The sequence below is a fragment of the Vanessa cardui genome, chromosome 19, assembly GCF_905220365.1.
Source record: "Vanessa cardui chromosome 19, ilVanCard2.1, whole genome shotgun sequence".
Taxonomy (NCBI): Eukaryota; Metazoa; Arthropoda; class Insecta; order Lepidoptera; family Nymphalidae; genus Vanessa; species Vanessa cardui.
This window is the reverse complement of record NC_061141.1, coordinates 5,374,028-5,393,403: the sequence shown is the minus strand read 5'-3', so window position 1 is coordinate 5,393,403 and position 19,376 is coordinate 5,374,028. Positions and strand designations below refer to the sequence as shown.

At 33.8% G+C, this 19,376-nt stretch overlaps 2 protein-coding genes across 2 annotated transcripts in view; one reads left to right on the top strand and one right to left on the bottom strand.

Annotated features, from left to right (window-relative positions):
• The window catches only part of LOC124537802 (N-alpha-acetyltransferase 15, NatA auxiliary subunit), a 105,099-nt gene extending 93,501 nt beyond the window's left edge, over positions 1–11,598 (top strand). Inside the window, exons 11-16 of the mRNA XM_047114712.1 lie at positions 3,628–3,725; positions 5,640–5,738; positions 7,463–7,571; positions 7,712–7,875; positions 8,000–8,176; positions 10,041–11,598. Of these exons, the coding sequence (XP_046970668.1) occupies positions 3,628–3,725; positions 5,640–5,738; positions 7,463–7,571; positions 7,712–7,875; positions 8,000–8,176; positions 10,041–10,214 (821 nt within the window). The 3' untranslated portion in view covers positions 10,215–11,598. The remainder of the gene's footprint in view (positions 1–3,627; positions 3,726–5,639; positions 5,739–7,462; positions 7,572–7,711; positions 7,876–7,999; positions 8,177–10,040) is intronic.
• Positions 11,599–11,778: 180 nt separating this feature from the next.
• On the bottom strand, positions 11,779–16,307 carry LOC124537803 (deoxycytidylate deaminase). Its single transcript, XM_047114713.1, has 5 exons — positions 16,043–16,307; positions 15,811–15,966; positions 14,002–14,090; positions 12,831–13,044; positions 11,779–11,836 (listed from the first exon to the last, which is right to left on the bottom strand). The coding sequence occupies exons 1-5, from the start codon at positions 16,081–16,083 to the stop codon at positions 11,782–11,784; spliced, it is 555 nt and encodes a 184-aa protein (XP_046970669.1). The 5' UTR covers positions 16,084–16,307; the 3' UTR covers positions 11,779–11,781.
• Positions 16,308–19,376: the final 3,069 nt, after the last annotated feature.

Here is a 19,376-nt window from a genome sequence, read left to right as displayed (position 1 = left end):
TACGTCGTGATATTCCGAAATTAGCAAATAGTGGTAGTTAATACCACAATGGTCAGTGACCTCAATGAAGTTTCAATCGTTCCATTGTGTTTGCAAAACATCGGTAACGCGTGCTGGCAGGTGCTCATTTCTGTGTAGGTGTACCATTATTAAAACTAAGAAAAAAATATACGTGATTATCTTTTACGATTGTAGTTATTTATAAGTTGGTTTATTGGTTCACTGAATAGATCAGACTACTACGATAGAAACGTGTTTTCGTATGGAATTAGACTTTTTATTGTTCATTGTGATCGTCTATATCTATGCTCGTAAAATCATGCCGATCGTAATCTGGACACGATCTTTAAACATTAACTGGGCTTTAACCCCGTACATAGGAAATAGAGATATATTTTCAGGGCTTAAATTTATTTGGAGTTGAGTTCTGCATTAAATATTCATTTTATTCATATTATCTGTAATAATCTCCCTCTCAGCTGAATATGAGATGAAATAAAAGTATAAGTAAAGCTAAATTTCTATATTATTGAAGTTTTCTTCCAGAATTTTATGTTACATGAGATGACAATTAAACGATGACGAATGAAAGTACCCGTGAATTTATGATGTCATAGCATGACAGCAAAGTTTTTTTTTATGAGATCGGTATGTGGTCGAGCGAATGGGCCACCTGGTGGTAAGTGGTAACCACAGCCTATGGACAATGGCTCTGTAAGAAATTTAAAAATTCCTTACTGAACTAAGACGTTACGTTCCTTGTGCCTGTATGTTACACAGAGCCCTGTAGTTTGGTGGTAGAATATCTGATGAGTGGTTAGTGCTTACTCAGACGAGTTTGTACAAACCCCTGCCACCAAGCAAAACGTCTAAGCAAATACACAACTATGATAATATTTTAATATAACAGTTAATATGTATATCTATCACACATGATGTCCTAGTATGGTAGGCAGTGTACAATATTAATTGTAAGATTCAATTTGTTGTGTCAAAATAGTATTTTTTTAATAACAAGAACAACAACATACTGTAAATATCCTACTGCTGAGCTAAGGCCTCCTTGAAGAGAAGGTTTGGAACATATTCCACCAAGCTGTTCCAATTGGAATTCACATGTGGCAGGAATATCTATGAAATTAGACCACCACCGAGTACAAGATGAATTATATACATAAATTAAGCATATATATATATATAGTGGTGCTTGCCTGAGTTTGAATCCTCAATCATCAGTTAACCACTGTCCACTGGACCATCTCGGTTTTTAATTTAACAATAACGTTAAAATATATACTTTATATAAACAAGTTAGTGTTTATAACATTGTATAAATGTCTTAACTAACACTATACTTTTCATAGCACTCGCGGCCTCGTATGACAATCAAATCATAATTCCGCGCGCGCAGTCCGCTCTACTTCAATCAAAGCCGACCGGATCTGATGTCACTCGTGATCACCGTTTGCAAAGCACTTTTGTACAAAATGTAAACGACAGTGGCTGGGCCGAGATGGCCGAATCGATTTACGAGGAGATACATTTTTATTGAATTAATTTTAATTTTAGACGTGAATCGCGATAAGTCAACCGGGGTGGGAAAGTATAAAAGAAGAATAAATAATAATAAGTTTTAGATACTTTATTTTTAAATGCAAATACTGACATAACTTTCAATTAAAATGGTGGATAAGAGTAACTCAGTAGGATTTCCTGGTCGGTCCTTTTCGGTAGAATCTATTTTTCGAAATTGTTAGCTTCACATTCAATTCATCAATGTAACATGACGAATCAAAAGTGTTTTTATGCCCTGCTTGAATATAAATATTTTTGATACGATTAAATTAAGAAAATTAAAAGTACTTACAAAAATATATTTTTATTTCTTTTTTTGTCAGCTTAAATTAATTTAAGAAATACAAAACCTATATTTTTTATTAATAACTAGTACTACTACTTTCAGGAAATACATATAACCTTTACGTTTTGATGTATTCGTATGAGCTCTATAAATATAAACATCAGACGTATGCCTCTTCTTGTTGGTTATACTATCAATTTTAAAGAATAACATCGATGTAGTATTTATGTATTAATTATTTTCTTACCATTCACATTGTTAGAAGGTAATCTGTACTTCTATACTTAATATCATAATGCGAAAGTAACTCTGCCTGTAGTTATTTCACGGCCAAACCATTAAACTAAATTTAATGTCATTTCTTATGAAGCAAGTATACGATAGTTCTTTTATCCTAACACCCGACGACCAATACTTAAAAACGCGAACGAAACCGCAGTGTATAACAAGCTACACATAAAAGTATTAGCACCTAGCTGGAATTATAATTACCTACATTATTTTATGTATTCACATCATATGTGTAGATTATTATAATAAAAATCATATCTCTATTCTCATCATGTGTGCAATTACATCAGCGTTTATTATTACATTAAGATATCGCTCAGTGGATAGAAAAAAATGATTTTAGCTGAAAGGTAATGGATTCAAATTTGTAAAAGTTTTCAAGTATCCCCTGCGTTAATCATGAATAAAATCCGCTTATGACGTATTTCTTCTGTCGCCTGTTTTTCAAACGGAGCAGCGTGGTGGAATACTCTCCGATCTCGTCAACGGCTCACGTCCTCTTCGAAAGGAAGTGAGGTTTATTCACAGCATTAGGGAGTCGAGATGGCCCAGTGGTTAGAACGCGTGCATCTTAACCGATAATTGCGGGTTCCAACCCAGGCAAGCACCGTTGTTCATGTGCTTACTTTGTCTTTATAATTGCTCAGCGGTGAAGGAAAACATCGTGAGGAAACCTGTATGTGACAAATTTCATAGAAGTTCTGCCACATGTGTATTCCACCAACCCGCACTGGAACAGCGTGGTGGAATATGTTCCAAAACTTCTCCTCAAACGGAGAGGAGGCCTTTAGCCCAGCAGTGGGAATTTCCAGGCTGTTGTTGTTGTTGTTGTTGGTGTAGGGTACAACAGGATGTTACTTACGCGACCGATCGCGTAATTCAATTCATCTTAATATTAACAATTATCTCAATTATTCGTAATCTCTGAGTGTACTTTGGATTTGTATAATGGAATGCAAATTGACAATTATCGTCCGTAATTTTTGTTACACCGGAGGCGGACCTGATCCTTATATCGTGGAAATAAATCTCGTTTCAATGTGTTTCGTCCGCGTTACCATACTTTAGTAATTGATGTGTATGTTTAACTGTACGTGTAAATTATCACCTGAAGGTCGCGTAATCGGCGGAAGTGTTAAGAAATATATGTATTTATGGAAGATTTAAAATAATTATAAATTCGTTTCATTATTCTTAAAAAATAAAATATTTTTTTACATAATGTTTTTTTTTTTGATTCATCAACACGTTTATGATATCAGATGGTTTTAATTATTAGGGATTTCGTATTAAAGTTAAATTTAGTTTCATTATAAACACTTTTTTTTTTATAAAAATTTTAATAATTTCTCCAAAAATTGTCTTTGTATAGCACGTTATTGAGACTTAAGAGTATTTGTAATGGTTAAATTTTGTTCTAGAACAAATAATATATAAAAACCAGTATTAATAAAAATATCGTTTCCTTATTACAGAAAATCTCGCGCCATCGGAGCTAAAGAAACTCAGAAATAAACAGAGGAAAGCGAAACGCAAAGCCGAACAGGAAAGTGCGCTGGCGGCACAAGTCCAGGTGAATATATATTATCTGTATTTATGTACTTATATTATAAACTGGCTGTGTTTGCGACCTTTGAATTTAACAAAAAAATATATATATATTGTAGCCTATGTTACTCCCTTTTATATCAGTTATCTGAAGGTCACGTCAAAATCGGTCATGCCGTTCCGTTCATTAACAAACAGATAGACAGACAGACTAAAAATGACATTTTGGTTTATGTACCGTCTATTCATATGAAAAATTTGAAATTTGAAAAATGAAAGGCTTGAGTTTGTTGGGTCGAAACTGCAGTGGGTCCAAATTTGTGGCATACAAATACTAGCAAGGAAACTAAGTAGTGCCATTTATGCAATAAAAATAATTAGAAAACTCATGGACATAAGTACTGCTAGACTAGTTTATTTTAGTAATTTTTACAGTCTTATGTCATATGGAATGTTGTTATGGGGTAATGCAGCAGATATTGAAGTTGTTTTTATTCTACAGAAAAGAGCTATCCGTCCTATTCACAATATTAGCTCCAGGACATCATTACGCGAGAAATTTAAAGAAATTGGTGTATTAACGGCTGCTTCACAATATATTTATGATAGTATAATGTTTATACAAAATAATATAAAAAAGTCCATCAATGCTGATATATATACTATTAATACAAGAAATAAGAATAAACTTGTAACCCCCAGTTTACGTTTGTATACGGTAAATAGAAAGTTTTTGGGCAATGGTATACGCATATACAATAAGATACCGGAAAATATAATCAATTTACCATTTTGAAAATTTAAAAAGATTATTGAGACTAAATTAATAAATAAATCATATTATTCATTAAAAGAGTAAGTACTTTTTAGAAAGAAACGCACGGATTAGGCTAGGGTCCCATCATAGGACACTAATTACTGCAAATAACAGCATTGTAAATCTATTTATTTCAAAAGAGCAACTATGCGAGTTTCTTGCCGTTTCTTCTCGCTAGAAGCTGCAATCCGAAACGTTGGTAGTATTTAATTATTGACGATTCAAAAACGCTTCATTGTGAAATTTACTTGAATAAAATTGATTTGATTTGATTTCATTTATGCATTGAGTAAAAAAGGGCTATTTTAATATTACAATCAGACACTTTAATTTTATTATATATTTGTATAGATGTGAAAGTAACTCTGTCTGTCTGACGCTTTTTCACTACCAAACCTCTGAACCGAATTTGATGAAGTTTGGTATGAAGCAAACTTGAGCTCCAAGAAAGGACATAGGTTACTTTTTTGCCTGACATATGATAACCAACCGCTAAAACATGAGCGAATCCGAGGGCGACAACTGGTATAAAATACGTTATTTAAAAATAATATGGTCGATTGAATACTAATTGAGACTGACCCGATCGGGATCCGCGTCTTTTAAGAATAGTGACGCGGAGATCTTACTTCTGATGAAGGATAATTATGAGGTCATTATGAGAAACAGCCATTGTGTTTGTGAGTATATGTATAAATAAAAAGTAAATGTTTCATGCCCCATTGTAGAGAATGACTGTGCTTATTTCTATATTTTGTTTCATCTGAATTACCGTAATTATAAAAAAGGATGACTTTCGATAATTTATTTCTTGGAAGACAATTTTGTTTTTATTGTTATATGCAGTGTCGTAGCTAGGTGATGAAGGGCCCCAGTGCATAGAAAAATAAACATACCCTAATCCCCTCTTTAACTAATAATTACACTTAAAAATTATAGAAACCAAACAAGAAATCTTGTGCGTAGGGTCGTGTTTTTCTAGCTCCAGAACCTTAAGGTTTTGGTTTAGAGGGCCCCCTGACTCCAGGGCCCCGGTGCACTGCACCACCTGCCCTACGATAGCTACGCCACTGGGTCTATGTCTACGTGTCTGTAATAATATGTAATGATATAAACTTCCAGGTGAAACGTGAACAGCACCACAAAGCGAGACAGCAGCAAGAACAAGGCGATCCAGAAGCTCCACAGCTCGACGAGCTCGTTCCGGACAAACTTGCTAGAGTGAGTCATTTCACCTAATATATATATATTTTATATTTGCATTTAAATGTATTATAATATACCCCAGTATGATATATATTTCAAGCGGGTTCAAGCCCAGGCAAGCACCACTATATATGTATGCTTAATTATGCTTATTCATTAAATGCTCGGGTCTGAAGGAAAACATCGTGAGTAAACCTGCATGTGTCTAATTTCATCGAAATTCTGCCACATGTGCATATTTCACCAACCCGCATTGGAACAGCGTCGTGGAATGTTCCAAACCCACTCCTTAGTAGGAGATGAGGCCTTAGCCCAGCAGTGGGAAATTTACAGGCTATTACTGTATTGTACTGTGCTGTACTGATATATATTTAATTTTATTAACAGTAAATCAATACAAGAGACTATTATTGCAAAGTTCTTAAAGTAACTTCTAAAACAATTGTACAACTTACATAGACCGTTCTAAAAAAACTAGCTGTCTGTCACGACTTCCTACAAATGAAATAATAATCACGATTACAGCACCACCTACCGGGTACAATCTTAAAAATAAAGTAACTCTTAAAAGAAGAAAAGAAAGAAACCTTACTTTTATTTCAAGTCTAGACAGTAATTGTCGCGCAATTACTTTTTTTATTATTCCTTCAAACAAAGACTGTTCATTTGGTAAGTCTGAATAAATCTATACCAATATTATAAATGCGAAAATTAAGATTTACTGTTGCTCTTTCATTGTATTAAATTTTAATAAATTTTGTTACGAAGCAATCTTTGTCTACAAGGAAGGACATTGGTATCGTTTTCATGCTCAACATCTGACGGCTAACCCGAGCGAAGTCCGAGCCGATAAAAAAAAAAGTAAAGTAACAGCCTGTAAATTCCCACTACTGGGCTAAAGGCCTCCTCTCCCTTTGAGGAGAAGGAACATATTCCACCACGCTGTTCCAATGCGGGTTGGTGGAATACACATGTGGCAGAATTTGTCACATGCAGGTTTCCTCACGATGTTTTCCTTCACCGCGGAGCACGAGATGAATTATAAAGACAAATTAAGCACATGAATCAGCGGTGCTTGCCTGGGTTTGAACCCGCAATCGTCGGTTATGATGCACGTGTTCTAACCACTGGGCCATCTCGGCTCTCCGGGCCGATAAGTAGTTATTTATAAAAGCAAGCGAGTGCAGTATAACTCTACGAGTTGCAAAACTTTCGTTTTGTAAAGCTTTTTCGATAATAAAAGAAAAGTTTGAATATTACAATAAAATAAGGGTACCTAACATCAATTTAGTTTGAAATATTTTCATTTCTGTCATTTCGAGTAACAATCATTAATAATAAGATTTTCGACGTTGAGGTGTGTAACGTGTGATTCGTGACCCACTTTTACTTAACAATGCATGTTTATAAAACGTGCTGTGGATCTCATGCGAGGCCCGAGGCGGCTGTCTGTCTGTCACAGAGATAACATCGATATGCAGTTGTATCAATTGCCTTCTTGCCATACATAGATCACATATTTAATCGACGACGACGCAGTAAAGCCCGTTCGCTTTGAACCGCCAAACGAATCCTTGATCGTTACATGTTGACCGTTGATAGCGCATAAGTATAGCCTGTAATGTGAAGCTTCTTTGCGCCTCCCAAGACAGGAACATCTTATATCGTTTCACATCGGTTTTATTTGATACAAAACCAATGATACATAATGTACATACAATATTGTTGTCCTTTTCCAGGCAGAAGATCCGTTAGAGCAAGCGTTAAAGTTCCTGCAACCATTGCGGACGCTCGCCGCGGACCGAATAGACACTCATCTCATGGCCTTCGAAATATACTTTAGGAAAGGTGAGTCCACGAGTCTTTTTTCTGTTTAGTCATGTAAATATCGACGACTTGATAACTTGAAATATTTTATATATGTAGTTTATTTTTGATGATCTTAATTTTTTTCGGTCAATGCGTATATATTGATGGGTGTCCTACAGAAAAGCCGCTCCTGATGCTGCAGAGCATAAAGCGCGCGTGGAGACTCGACAGCCAGAACGAACACCTGCACGACTGCCTGCTCCGCTTCCGGACCTGGCTGGACGACAAGCAGGCGGGGCTCCCGGCCGGCGTGACCACCGTCATCGACAAGGAGACGCAGCCGGTAGGTGGCCACCTGCGAGCGCGCCATCGCGGTAGAGCGCTAGTGACGTCATAGGTCGGCGGGCCTGCGAGCGCGCCGTCGCGGCAGAGCGCTAGTGACGTCAGCGTCCCGTTGCTGTTCGCAGATGTTCCAGGGTCGCAGCCCGCTGACGATGGCGGAGGAGTTCGTTCGCGGGCCGGCGCTGCGCTCGCAACGCGGCGCGCTGTGGGGCGCGCGCGCGCTGCGCCGCCTGCAGCCCGCGCCCGCGCCCGCCGCGCTCGCGCTCGCCACGCGCCTCGACCTGCCCGGCCTCTCCATACAGGTACCCTACCCGCTACCCTACCCGCTACCGATGGGTAGGTACCACCCACTCACCAGTTATTCTACCGCCAAATAACAGTACTCTACCACCAAATAACTAGATTCTGATGTGGTTTTTTTAATAGATAGAGTAATTCGAGAGAAATGTATTCGTATATAAGACATGGACGATACAGTGAAGAAAAAAATATCATTTTAGAAGTTTCCAACGTGATATCGTAAATAAACAAATGATGTGGTGGTATATTTAGTATCAGCTATGCAACCGTGCTAAGATGGACCGGGTCCCTAGTAATTAATAAAAGTATATTTACATAATGAATGGTAGGTATGATTTTTGCTAAATAATTAAAACTAAATATGATAATAAGACAGCTATTCTTCCGCCAAATAACAGTACTCAGTATTGTTGTGTTCCGGTTTGAAGGGTGAGTGAGCCAGTGTAGCTACAGGCACAAGGGACATAACATCTTAGTTCCCAAGGTTGGTGGCGCATTGACGATGTAAGGAATAGTTAATATTTCTTACAGCGTCATTGTCTATGGGTGATGGTGACCACTTACCATCAGGTGGCCCATATGCTCGTTCGCCAACCTATTCCATAAAAACAAAAAACAATAGGCCAGTGAAAGTTTAGCGCAATTCCGCGGCTCTGGCGGGATTATAGAGAAACGTGGATTATATGTGTTACCCCTTTTGTATTATCCATATGAGGAATATTAATATGATTCTCTTGGTTCAAAATTATATGGGCCGTTTATAGTCATTTTATTTTTTTGTTCTGTATTAACAGCAAGTAACAATCTATGGTTGAGCTGATCATCTAAGATCGGTAAAGTTCATCATTTTTAATTTCAAACAAACCCTAAAACTACTAGGGATACGCAAGATACGCATATATTTACAGATAAAAAAATATATTAATATTAAAACCATTAATGGTTTTACAACGTTGTATATTGTTACTTTCCTTAAGAAACTACTGTTACTGTCATGTCCTTTGAATAATAAAACCACTTAAGATGATCATCTTAAGTGGTTTAGTTTGTAGTGGTTTGCTTTAGTTTAGATCTAAAAGAGCTAATAATTACAATCGCCAAGCCTTTAGATGTCTTTAATTTCCGAGATCTAAATGTCCTGCTAGATCTCGCAAATACCTGGATTTGGATTCCCTAGTTAGGTCGTCAATGTAAATGAGGTAGATAAAGAGACCAAAAATTGGTCCCTGCGGCACCCCACGCCAATAACCTGAAAAATCTTCTGCTTACGTCAACCGTATGAAATCAGTTATCGTGAAGATAAGAATCGCTAATACATGCGGGCATCATGTAAAAGATTGAGCGCTTAACTCTTACTGAAATAGACAATAGGCTATTTGACAATGCGAAAAATAAATTGTGAATTATTGTAATCAGTGTATATTATGAGTTTAAAAATGGTTATTTACTAACGAAACTCTAAAATAATACGTAATTTTTTCAAAAATCAATAAATAAAAATGCATTTTTTCAAACGTTTGTCACGTGATACAAAACACTCCTGATTGGCCGGGCTTATGATGAAGTCACTTTCTTGTAAACCTTGCTTTTCAAATATATGTACCACAGATTAAAATACAGCAAAGTGACGTCATCGACCCCATTGCAGCGCCATATTGTCCAAGCAGCGTTTTCGCGCGTTATTTAAATATATAATTTTTAATTTGATATTTTTCGGCAAATATGTACTAGAAATAAAAAATTCAACTGGGTTAAGGAACCCACTTAACCTCTACTAAATAATATAAAATAGATTTTAAAAACCAGTCAAATAGCCTATTAAAGACCAGAGCGGAAAAGTGTGTAGTGTATAATGAATATTTCCAGGGATGCGTCGAGGTGCTGGAAAGCCTCCGCGCGGGAGACTTCGGCGAGTGCGAGAAGGAGACAGAGCAGTACGTGCAAGCGTGCCGCGCCAAGTTCCCGCACGCGCTCGCCTTCAAGCCCGACGCCCCGCCCGCCGACGACGCGCAGCCCGGGGACTTCGCCCTCGACAACTGAGCGACCCCGAGCCGCTCTCACCCGCACATTGGAGGCGTCGGTCGGTCGGAAAGGAGAAAGAATCTGGCTTCTCGGTCGATATGAACCCCGATGTGCCCCCCGGTCCCGCGTCACCGGACATCGGCGGTCGTTTGAACTCATCTTTAATAGTAATGTCTCTCATTGAAAACTACTAATAAGCTGAAACGGTTTGGGTGTTTTGTCATATCAGTGTCACAAAGACTATAATTGGCCAGTTGAAAACCCGAATTTTATTTCTTACAAAATAATAACTTATTGGTGTTAGTCGACGACGATGAAGCATAATTTTTTTGTGATTTAAAAATTTTTGAATTACTATATTGAAAAGTATACATTTTTTCTGCTGTCTCAAATTTAATAGGCCTTATAGAAGACTGTAGATTTTCGATTCCGAAAGTAAATTTTATTGACTATCCTTACTGTAAATCTTCATTTCATTACAATATAAAGTATTACTTTTACAATAACATTGATTTTCATTTTATAATGAAATGGGTCGACATGTTCCTTCTTAGATTTAAGTCCCTTTCGCTTAAAAATTTGCTGTTATTGTTATTTTTTTGTAATAAACGAACGACTCCATTTACGTAAATTTATTTATGTGTCAAGACTGTAAGAACAAAAACTATAATATTTTATGACGAGATGATAAAAAAATTGTAGTTTTTTTTATTCCATCAACAAACCTTGTGTTCATCGATAATCAAATAACGTATTATATAATTAGGATTTATTAAAAATGGCTGGTTTTTGTAAAAAAAAGTGTGGCAAATTCTTAAACCTCATGCAATATTAACTAAACTGAGGTTTGCTTTGTAAATAATTCTTATAATTAAGTTTTTATTGTACAATAAAGTTAGAATCCCAAAAGTCTTTGTCAACGTAAAATTTATTGACTGTGTGGGGCGTAGAATGAAATTTGTAATCATTTGATTGACAACATGGACAACTGTAATTGCCTTAGGTTTTATTGTTTTTAATTTCATTGTAGATATGTGTAAAGTTTGGACAATAATTATAATTATTGAATACACGAAATCTTCATAACCACTTTACTGTGTGTAGTTTGAAAAGTAAATGGTTTTATCTAGTGAGATATTTCAGCTATCTTCACTGATTGCAGAACATTAGGGCTAAATTTATTATGCTATCAAACATTTCAGATACAAATCATCGAGAAAGAAATGTATTGTTTTTTAAATATTGCATGCCATCCTGTTCTGCACAGAGGAGTTGCATCGCATTCAATCTTTCAATGTTTCCTCGGAACAACCATGTTGATTTTTGTTTAGTTTGTGATTGGAGTATTTTGTACCCCCGTCATCTTGTACATAAAGTAATAAAATTTTATTTTACAAATTTATTTACATGTCTCTTTTATTTATTGCATATCCTTACAAAAATATATGAAGTCAAAACTTATAATTCATATGAAAATATGTCCAACAAACATCACAATTGCTTTTAAAACTTATACAATATATTTATTATATTTATTGACTTGTATTCATTAATACATAACTTCGATGAGGTCCCGTTTTTCTAGTCAATTCTTTGTTGTAAAGTTGATTACAATGGGGTCATTTTCTGGTATAAACTGCCTGCAAAGAGTAAAAATAGCATTGCATTAATTGTTTTGATAAAGTTTAATAATGAAAATGTTTTTCAGATTCATTGATAATTGAGATATCGCTACATTCTTATTTTAATTAAAAAAAACAGGATATTTATTCAAAAGAAAAACGTGATATATTTTCTGTTACAAGTTATGAAGCAATATCTCTATGGTATTGTGAGTGAACCAGTTATAGGCAAATTCGAAAACTCCATAGCGGCTGATACATTGTGTAACAAATCTAGAAACCAGTTCAATTTCATATTATTTTAATAAATATTATCCCAAGTCTATAACTGCATTTAAAAAAAAAATAACTTGTTTTTATATATTTAGATGGTTTTTTATAACATAGTTGTAATAGTAACAGCCTGTAGTCTCATTTCCTTTCCTCTAAAGGAGGTTTGCTTTTACGCAGGTAAGATACAAATGTGGCATAATAACATCTGTCACATGCAAGTTTCAATACAAAGTGTTTCCTAACCACTAATGAAATTTATAAAAACAAATGCACAACTTAGATGTCGCATCGGCAAAATTCGTAAAACCGATCACAACCGAATTAAGTACGCTATCCCAAATTATCAATATTTATTTCTCACGCAAATATGATCTCTGCATAAACCTAATAACTTGTAATATCATATGACCTAATATATTCGTCAATTTGACGCGTCGATTTACATGCACTTGCTTTCTCTGACGCGTGAATCTATAGCGACGAATAGCGTCGAATGATGCGATAGGGAGCTATTTCTATTGGCCGTGGAAATCGGCAGTAATCGGTTTTATTTTCCTTCCATTGCATTTTCCGATGCTACAACTAATTTGTGTCTTACTATACATGGTAACTGGTCTTCAATTTTTGACTAAAATTTACATAACATAACTGGTTCATGTTAGCTCAACAAATTATTAATTGACTATTTTATAAAAAAAAGCTTGAATTTTTATTATTTCTGACGTTACACAATACATACCCGTATTTTACACCAGCTGCATCAAACATTTTCTTAGATGCTATATAGATTGGCTTGTGTGCTTTTTCATCAGATAAATATACAACTTCCTTGATGCCAGATTGTATTATAATTTTAGCACACTCATTGCATGGAAAGAGGCTCACATATATTGTGGTGTCCTTTAAATCAGCAGAATTTTTATTCACTATCGCATTCATTTCTGCATGACATACTGAAAGAGTAACAGCATTATAAAAAGATAATACTAAAAATACACTTGGAGGTAGAGCTTTGTGTCAATCCTGGGTAAGTAAATCCACACATCATAAATTTGTTTATGGGTTGTGATGAAGTTGTACCATCAGGAGGCTCTTTTGCCAGTTTGCCTATATAAGTTAATAAAACATGAGAAAAATTAAAAAAAAAAAGGAAATTGTATGTTACATGATGTATATTAATTACGTGTAATTAAAAATACTTTTTAATTGCACCTAATTAATCACAATAAAGCAATAATAATTGACTTATTATTGTCCCTTTTTTAGTACTACTAAAACACTTACTAATAAATTTTATTATTTACAACTGAAATTTGTAATAAAATAAACATTGTAAAATAAGATAAGGTGCTAAGTCATCTATTTCATGCAACATGACATTATTTAGTGGGTTAGCAAGCAAGATTATCATGTTGATTTTATTTTACCTCTATACAAACGCAACATAAAAAATCAGTCTCATTATGTCATAATGCACTTATTATAAATAAGTATTATTTAAAAGAATAATAAGAAATATTTTGATTGATATTTGATAAGATAACTACATATTTATGTTTGATTAGACGGATTGCATAAAATATTATGAAAAAAAATATTTATATTTTAATTGTAAGTAAGCAAAGATAAAATGTTTACAAGATTTATTTTACAATAGTTCATTCAAATGTTATGTTTCATGATTTACATATTAAACGCACTTATAATTTAAATTACAAGTAACTACAATACGCTGTTGATTTTATTATTATTATCATTAACAAATAAATTGGAAAGTTACCAAAATAATAACAAATCATTATTTAGTAAATGAATGTTATCATGGTACTAAAAATGAAACAGACACAAAATGATAAATAATGATTTAAAATCAAATAAAAAGGAGAACATAAAATTTCATCTTAACTTACCATAAAGGAATTTACTATCTAATGGTGATGATGTATTTTTACCCCATGGAAATTCATCATCATTACACCCATTTGGGAAACCATTGTAACTGAAATTAATCAAAATCAAAATAAACTTTATTCAAGTGGGCTTTTATAAGCATTTTGAATCGTCATTTAACAATTAAGTGAAGCTACCACCGGTTCGGAAAGTAGATTCTACCGAGAAGAACCGGCAAGAAACTCTTTTTCAACATTTAAAAAAATACAGTCATGTTAGTTAATACAATTACTTAAATTAATATATAATAATAATGTAAAATATGTATTTTATTTACTAAGAAATTATATTTTTCTTTATTTATTTTTCACAAATATTTAAAGAATATGACATGTGCAAATTAAATTTCTCAACATGTGCTCTATTATAATTAAAGTAAAATAATTTCATATTGTCACAGAAACTTAACTTGAATTTGCATTTTACTCAACATTTTATATAAAATTAAAATTAATATAAAATTCAAAGTTTAATTATATAATTGTTTTCTATGAATCTATGTTATTACTATTTTTAATGATAATTTGGGCACTCTTTTTTTCACTTGGGTAAAATAAAGAACAATGCAATAAATGCAGTCCTATGAATAGGCATTGGGTATTGTACCCAATTAAGGCCTTTTTGAGTTATTTACCAATAATTTACTTTGTACTGGTACAAACTTCATATTAGTGATACTATGTAAATCCAGTCTGAGCTAAATAAATTAAAAAAAAAAACAAACAAATAATACAACACAACAACAAACAACAACAGCCTGTAAATTCCCACTGCTGGGCTAAAGGCCTCCTCTCCCTTTGAGGAGAAGGTTTGGAACATATTCCACCACGCTGTTCCAATGCGGGTTGGTGGAATACACATGTGGCAGATTTTGTGTGAAATTTGTCACATGCAGGTTTCCTCACAATGTTTTCCTTCACCGCAGCAACAAATAATAATTACAGCGATATTCAAATATATATAATGATTTAGATATATATTATTTATACATAATATTTATATATGATGAGAGTGCACTGCACACAGAGACTACAATAGTTGCATAATAGAATAAATTTCTAAAATTACATAAATGTAAAATAGTGATTGTTACTGATAAATAATTTTATTATTATTAATTGATTTTAGTATTTAATTGTTAAATTAACTGGTTTATAATTTATTTTACTATTTGGTAATGATTTTAATGTTCATTAATTAATTTTAATGTTTAACAATATTTTTTTAATAGAGGATAGATACTAATCAATTGAATGAGAAATTATCATATTTAAATATACAATTATGCACACAACTATTGCCGTAATGTATTTAAACTTAATTTTACCACTAATTATATATTAGTTAAACACTCTTTATATTTATTATTATTATTTTATAATGTAGAAGTGTATGGAATTAAAAAGGATTTTTTATTATTATTTATATTATATATGTAGTAAGTATAAGTATTAGTATGTAAATATTTGTATGTAAATTTATGACTGCACCGCCTAAGCCAATGGTTTTAAAAATCTCTCTCTGATTGGGTTGTCTGGAATAAATGGCTCATTAGCCATAAGTCCGCCCGTTGTACAACTCTTTTAATCTAATTTTTTTTTTTATATTTTATTTTATGTTTTTGTAAGTTATTAATTTTGTGTTACTTTCGTTTTTTGTTTTGTTTGTGGTGTGCAATAAAGTACAATTCAATTCAATACAATTCAATAAGTAATAATTATATTGTTCAACGTCATGGAAAATATTTTTTAATTATTTGAAATATTTACCCAATTCCAAGTATTTTGTTTTCTTTATTAACCACACAGGCTCCCACTTGATAGCTTGGGTCTTTGCTTCGCTTCGCAGCTAAAAAAGCTATGGCCATAAAATATTCTTTCCAACTAATATAACCCTCACGTTTTTTTTGACTGCTGGGTTGATCTCTAAAAGGGATAGGTAATTTAAGTTAAGTTATAAATTATCATATTATATTTTCACCATCAAAGAATTTTATAATACTTATTCAACGACAGGTCTTCGAACTTTTCCGGTAAGTCCATATTTATATTTTTTGGTTGGGTATTTTTTTTTTCACTTAAACTAGTATCATGTGGAGCAAAGTCGGAAATATTTAATAAGTAATAATCGAATACAAGTGAATAATTGATTAACGGTTATACGCGGGTTATATATACTATTTCATCTTTAGTCGATAACATTTTCGTAATTCGTTGTTTCTGTTTCATCGCAGTTATTGACAATTCACATTGACAATGACAATTGACATTTCGTCACTGGAACAGATTATAAGATCTTATCAGTTTAGTGCAATGTTGCTGCTCTAATACCACTATAACTACTTTGTTGTTAAGTAAATTCCAGCATCGAAAAATAGTATATCCTATTAGATAACATAATGTAATAATAATATAATTAAAATATATATTATAATATAATAAAGACGAAGTAAGTATTTATAGACGTTATGTTATATAAAAATGGTTCTGTCGGATTGTCACATCTTTGAATCTTGAAAGTAAACCTATGTTTGTCATACACTTGATAGACTTATGCAATATTTCTTCTGCACATTTGCCCGCCCGCCTAGATAGGTATGTCATAAAAAATTAAGCAACTATATATATTTTAAATAAACAAGTAAATTTTTATTTCACATGACAATATACAAGATTTACACAAAAGTTCAGTTCAGTTCTGGTAAAGGCCTCACTGAAATACAAAGCCTAATAATGTAAACCTGTTGATCTAACAGGATGTTGCATAGTCATTTATTTTAGAACGTAGATAACGTTCTAATCTGTTTCTTCTACATATCAATGATATGATATTCACGGCTATACAGACAACGGTTTGTATGCAGCGCTAATTATAAATCGGAACAAACTTGTGTAACTAAAAGCAAGTCTTGTTTAACATAGTCTCAGACTGGGTCCGGCCCATTGTATTAAACTACAGGCACATTCGACTTCACATGGACGCTCTTCTCAATACCAGCTTCTTCCACTGGACCATATTAAACGCAGAGTGGCTCGAATTGTAGACGGTCAAGTCGTTTCCGACCTGTTTGATGTTTTGGATTTGCATCTTTTAAGGCAGTTTTCACGGAAAATGTTCCGAAGAATTGATTAGATACATCCTTGCTGCTGAAGTGACTTTCGGACTTCGCCTCAGAATTACCTAGATGTCCGAACATCCACACCAAGATTTTTAAGGCATATAATTTTTTGGGTCAACTTTATGTGGAAACAACTTTCGGTGATTCCCGAGCCGATACGTCTTGGGAACCTTCTTGAAGAGAACGTAGTCATTTCTTAAAAGCCGGCAACGTACCTACAAGTCCCCGGGGGACAAAAAAAACATTTGTCAAAATATTATTTGAAACAAGTTTTTATAGATGATAAAAAAGCGTGGTGTTACCTGTTGACTCCCGGGCACGATATTTTGCATACATATATAATTTTATATAACTTACATGACTGCATTTTTTAAATGAACCAAACATTAGGAAAAGACATACAGGAAAGAGAGTAATTAAAAATGTGACAGATAATAGGTGCTATTTCGTCGAGGACAAGTACAATCATTTTGCGACTAATCCCGATGCTACCAGTGGCATCCGATGAGATAGAAGCTACATTCTTATAAATGTCATCGGTGGTTATAGGTTCAAAAGTAAAATTGGGATAGTTGGGTTTGATCCGTGACTTAAGTAGGGAAATGGTTGACGCTTTATTGTAATTTTGTGAGGCAATATTGGCAAAATGATTGTTGAGGGAATTTAAATCAGTGTCAGGAGAAATGGTTACCCTGGATCGAACAATACCCATTGAGTTTAAAAATTTTCAAACATCTGATGTGCTCCTATTATTTATAGAAGCATGTACATATTTTCTTTGAGCATCTCTGCAAACCCTATTACACCTATTACGCAGTCTTTTATATGTATTAAGGGTTTGTTCAGTCGGTCTAGATTTATACTTGGACTTAGCAGCATTACGTTGCGTCATCAGCGTTCTAATATCACCATGTGCCGGAAGATGTTTAAGCTTAATTGGTCTGAGGGGAGCATGTTTGTCAAATAATTCAATGAGAAGTGAGTTGAAAATACTCAGCTTCTCATGTATCGTTGTAGCATTAAGAATTGCATCCCAATCCATAGACTGCAAGTCTTGCATAAAGTTTGCATTATTAAAATTTTTAAAAGTGCGGCGCATGACTACCGTTGTCTTGATTTTAGGAGGACGAATCTTAAATGACAGGTAGACTAAATCATGATATGAGAACGCATCTGCTGAGAGCTGACCATGTGTACTGACAAGCTCGGGAGAAGACACAATCATTAGATCAAGAAGTGAAGGGGAACAATTAGGGAAGAAATGTGTAGGATTAGTTTGAAGAAGATAAAGATTAGAGCTGGTAACTATATGATTGAGTTGTTTGGCACGTGAATCGTTTTTAACCAAACAAGTGTTAAAATCACCCATTATGATAGTTTGTCAACATTAGGTAAATGGGTCTCAAGTAAGATTTCAAGATTGTGAAAGTAGTTAATTTCGAGTGATGGGGAATAAAAAGCCCCCAAAAGAAGTTTTAGCTTGCCGAATAGTACTTCCAGAAAGATGTGCTCAGATGACTCCGAGTAGGCGGAAGGAGATTTGCTTAAAATAGAGAAAGGAATGTGGCTACACAGATAGAAAAATAGAACAATTTATATTTTTTTGCGTTTCTTGAAATTGGTGGATACATCATATATAAATAGGTAACAGATAACGATTTCTAACACGTATTTAATATAAAAATATAGTATATAAATATGTGTGTCGGTCTAATCGAGTTCGGTCACAGAAACCAATCTGAAGAGAGACCAGCCAACGCAGGACATATTATTTAAATTTACTCCTACCAGCTTTTCGCGATTCATTTCAAAGGTATTATTTTCTCGTTTGCGACTGACGTAACTATTTTATTTGATATAGAGGTAGCGTTTTCAAAAATATGTATGTCGTGTAATATATAACGTAGCGGATTCACATACCCTATCGTCCTCTTAAAATCAAAATATACTTTATTCAAGTAGGTTGTTTCACGCACTTATAAATCGTCATATAACAAACTATATTAAGCTACCCCCAGTTCGAAAAGTAGATTTTACCCTGAAGATTCGACAAGAAGCTCAAGTCATTTTAGTTAAATACAATAATATATGTACGTAATATATCTTGCCTTGAAGTCAACCAGTATATACATATAAAACCTCTTAATTCGATACCCTTGTTTACAATTATACTAATAAAATGTTGTTAGACAAAATTTTCATCTCTTCGACGAGTGC

Excerpts from the sequence above, each read along its gene's own strand:
- LOC124537803 (XM_047114713.1), bottom strand. The coding sequence starts at position 16,083 with ATGGACTTACCGGAAAAGTTCGAAGACCTGTCGTTGAATAA. Across the intron at positions 15,967-16,042 it reads GAAGACCTGTCGTTGAATAA|AGATCAACCCAGCAGTCAAA; the intron begins GTATTATAAAAT and ends TATCCCTTTTAG. Across the intron at positions 14,091-15,810 it reads AACAAAATACTTGGAATTGG|TTACAATGGTTTCCCAAATG; the intron begins GTAAATATTTCA and ends GATTAATTTCAG.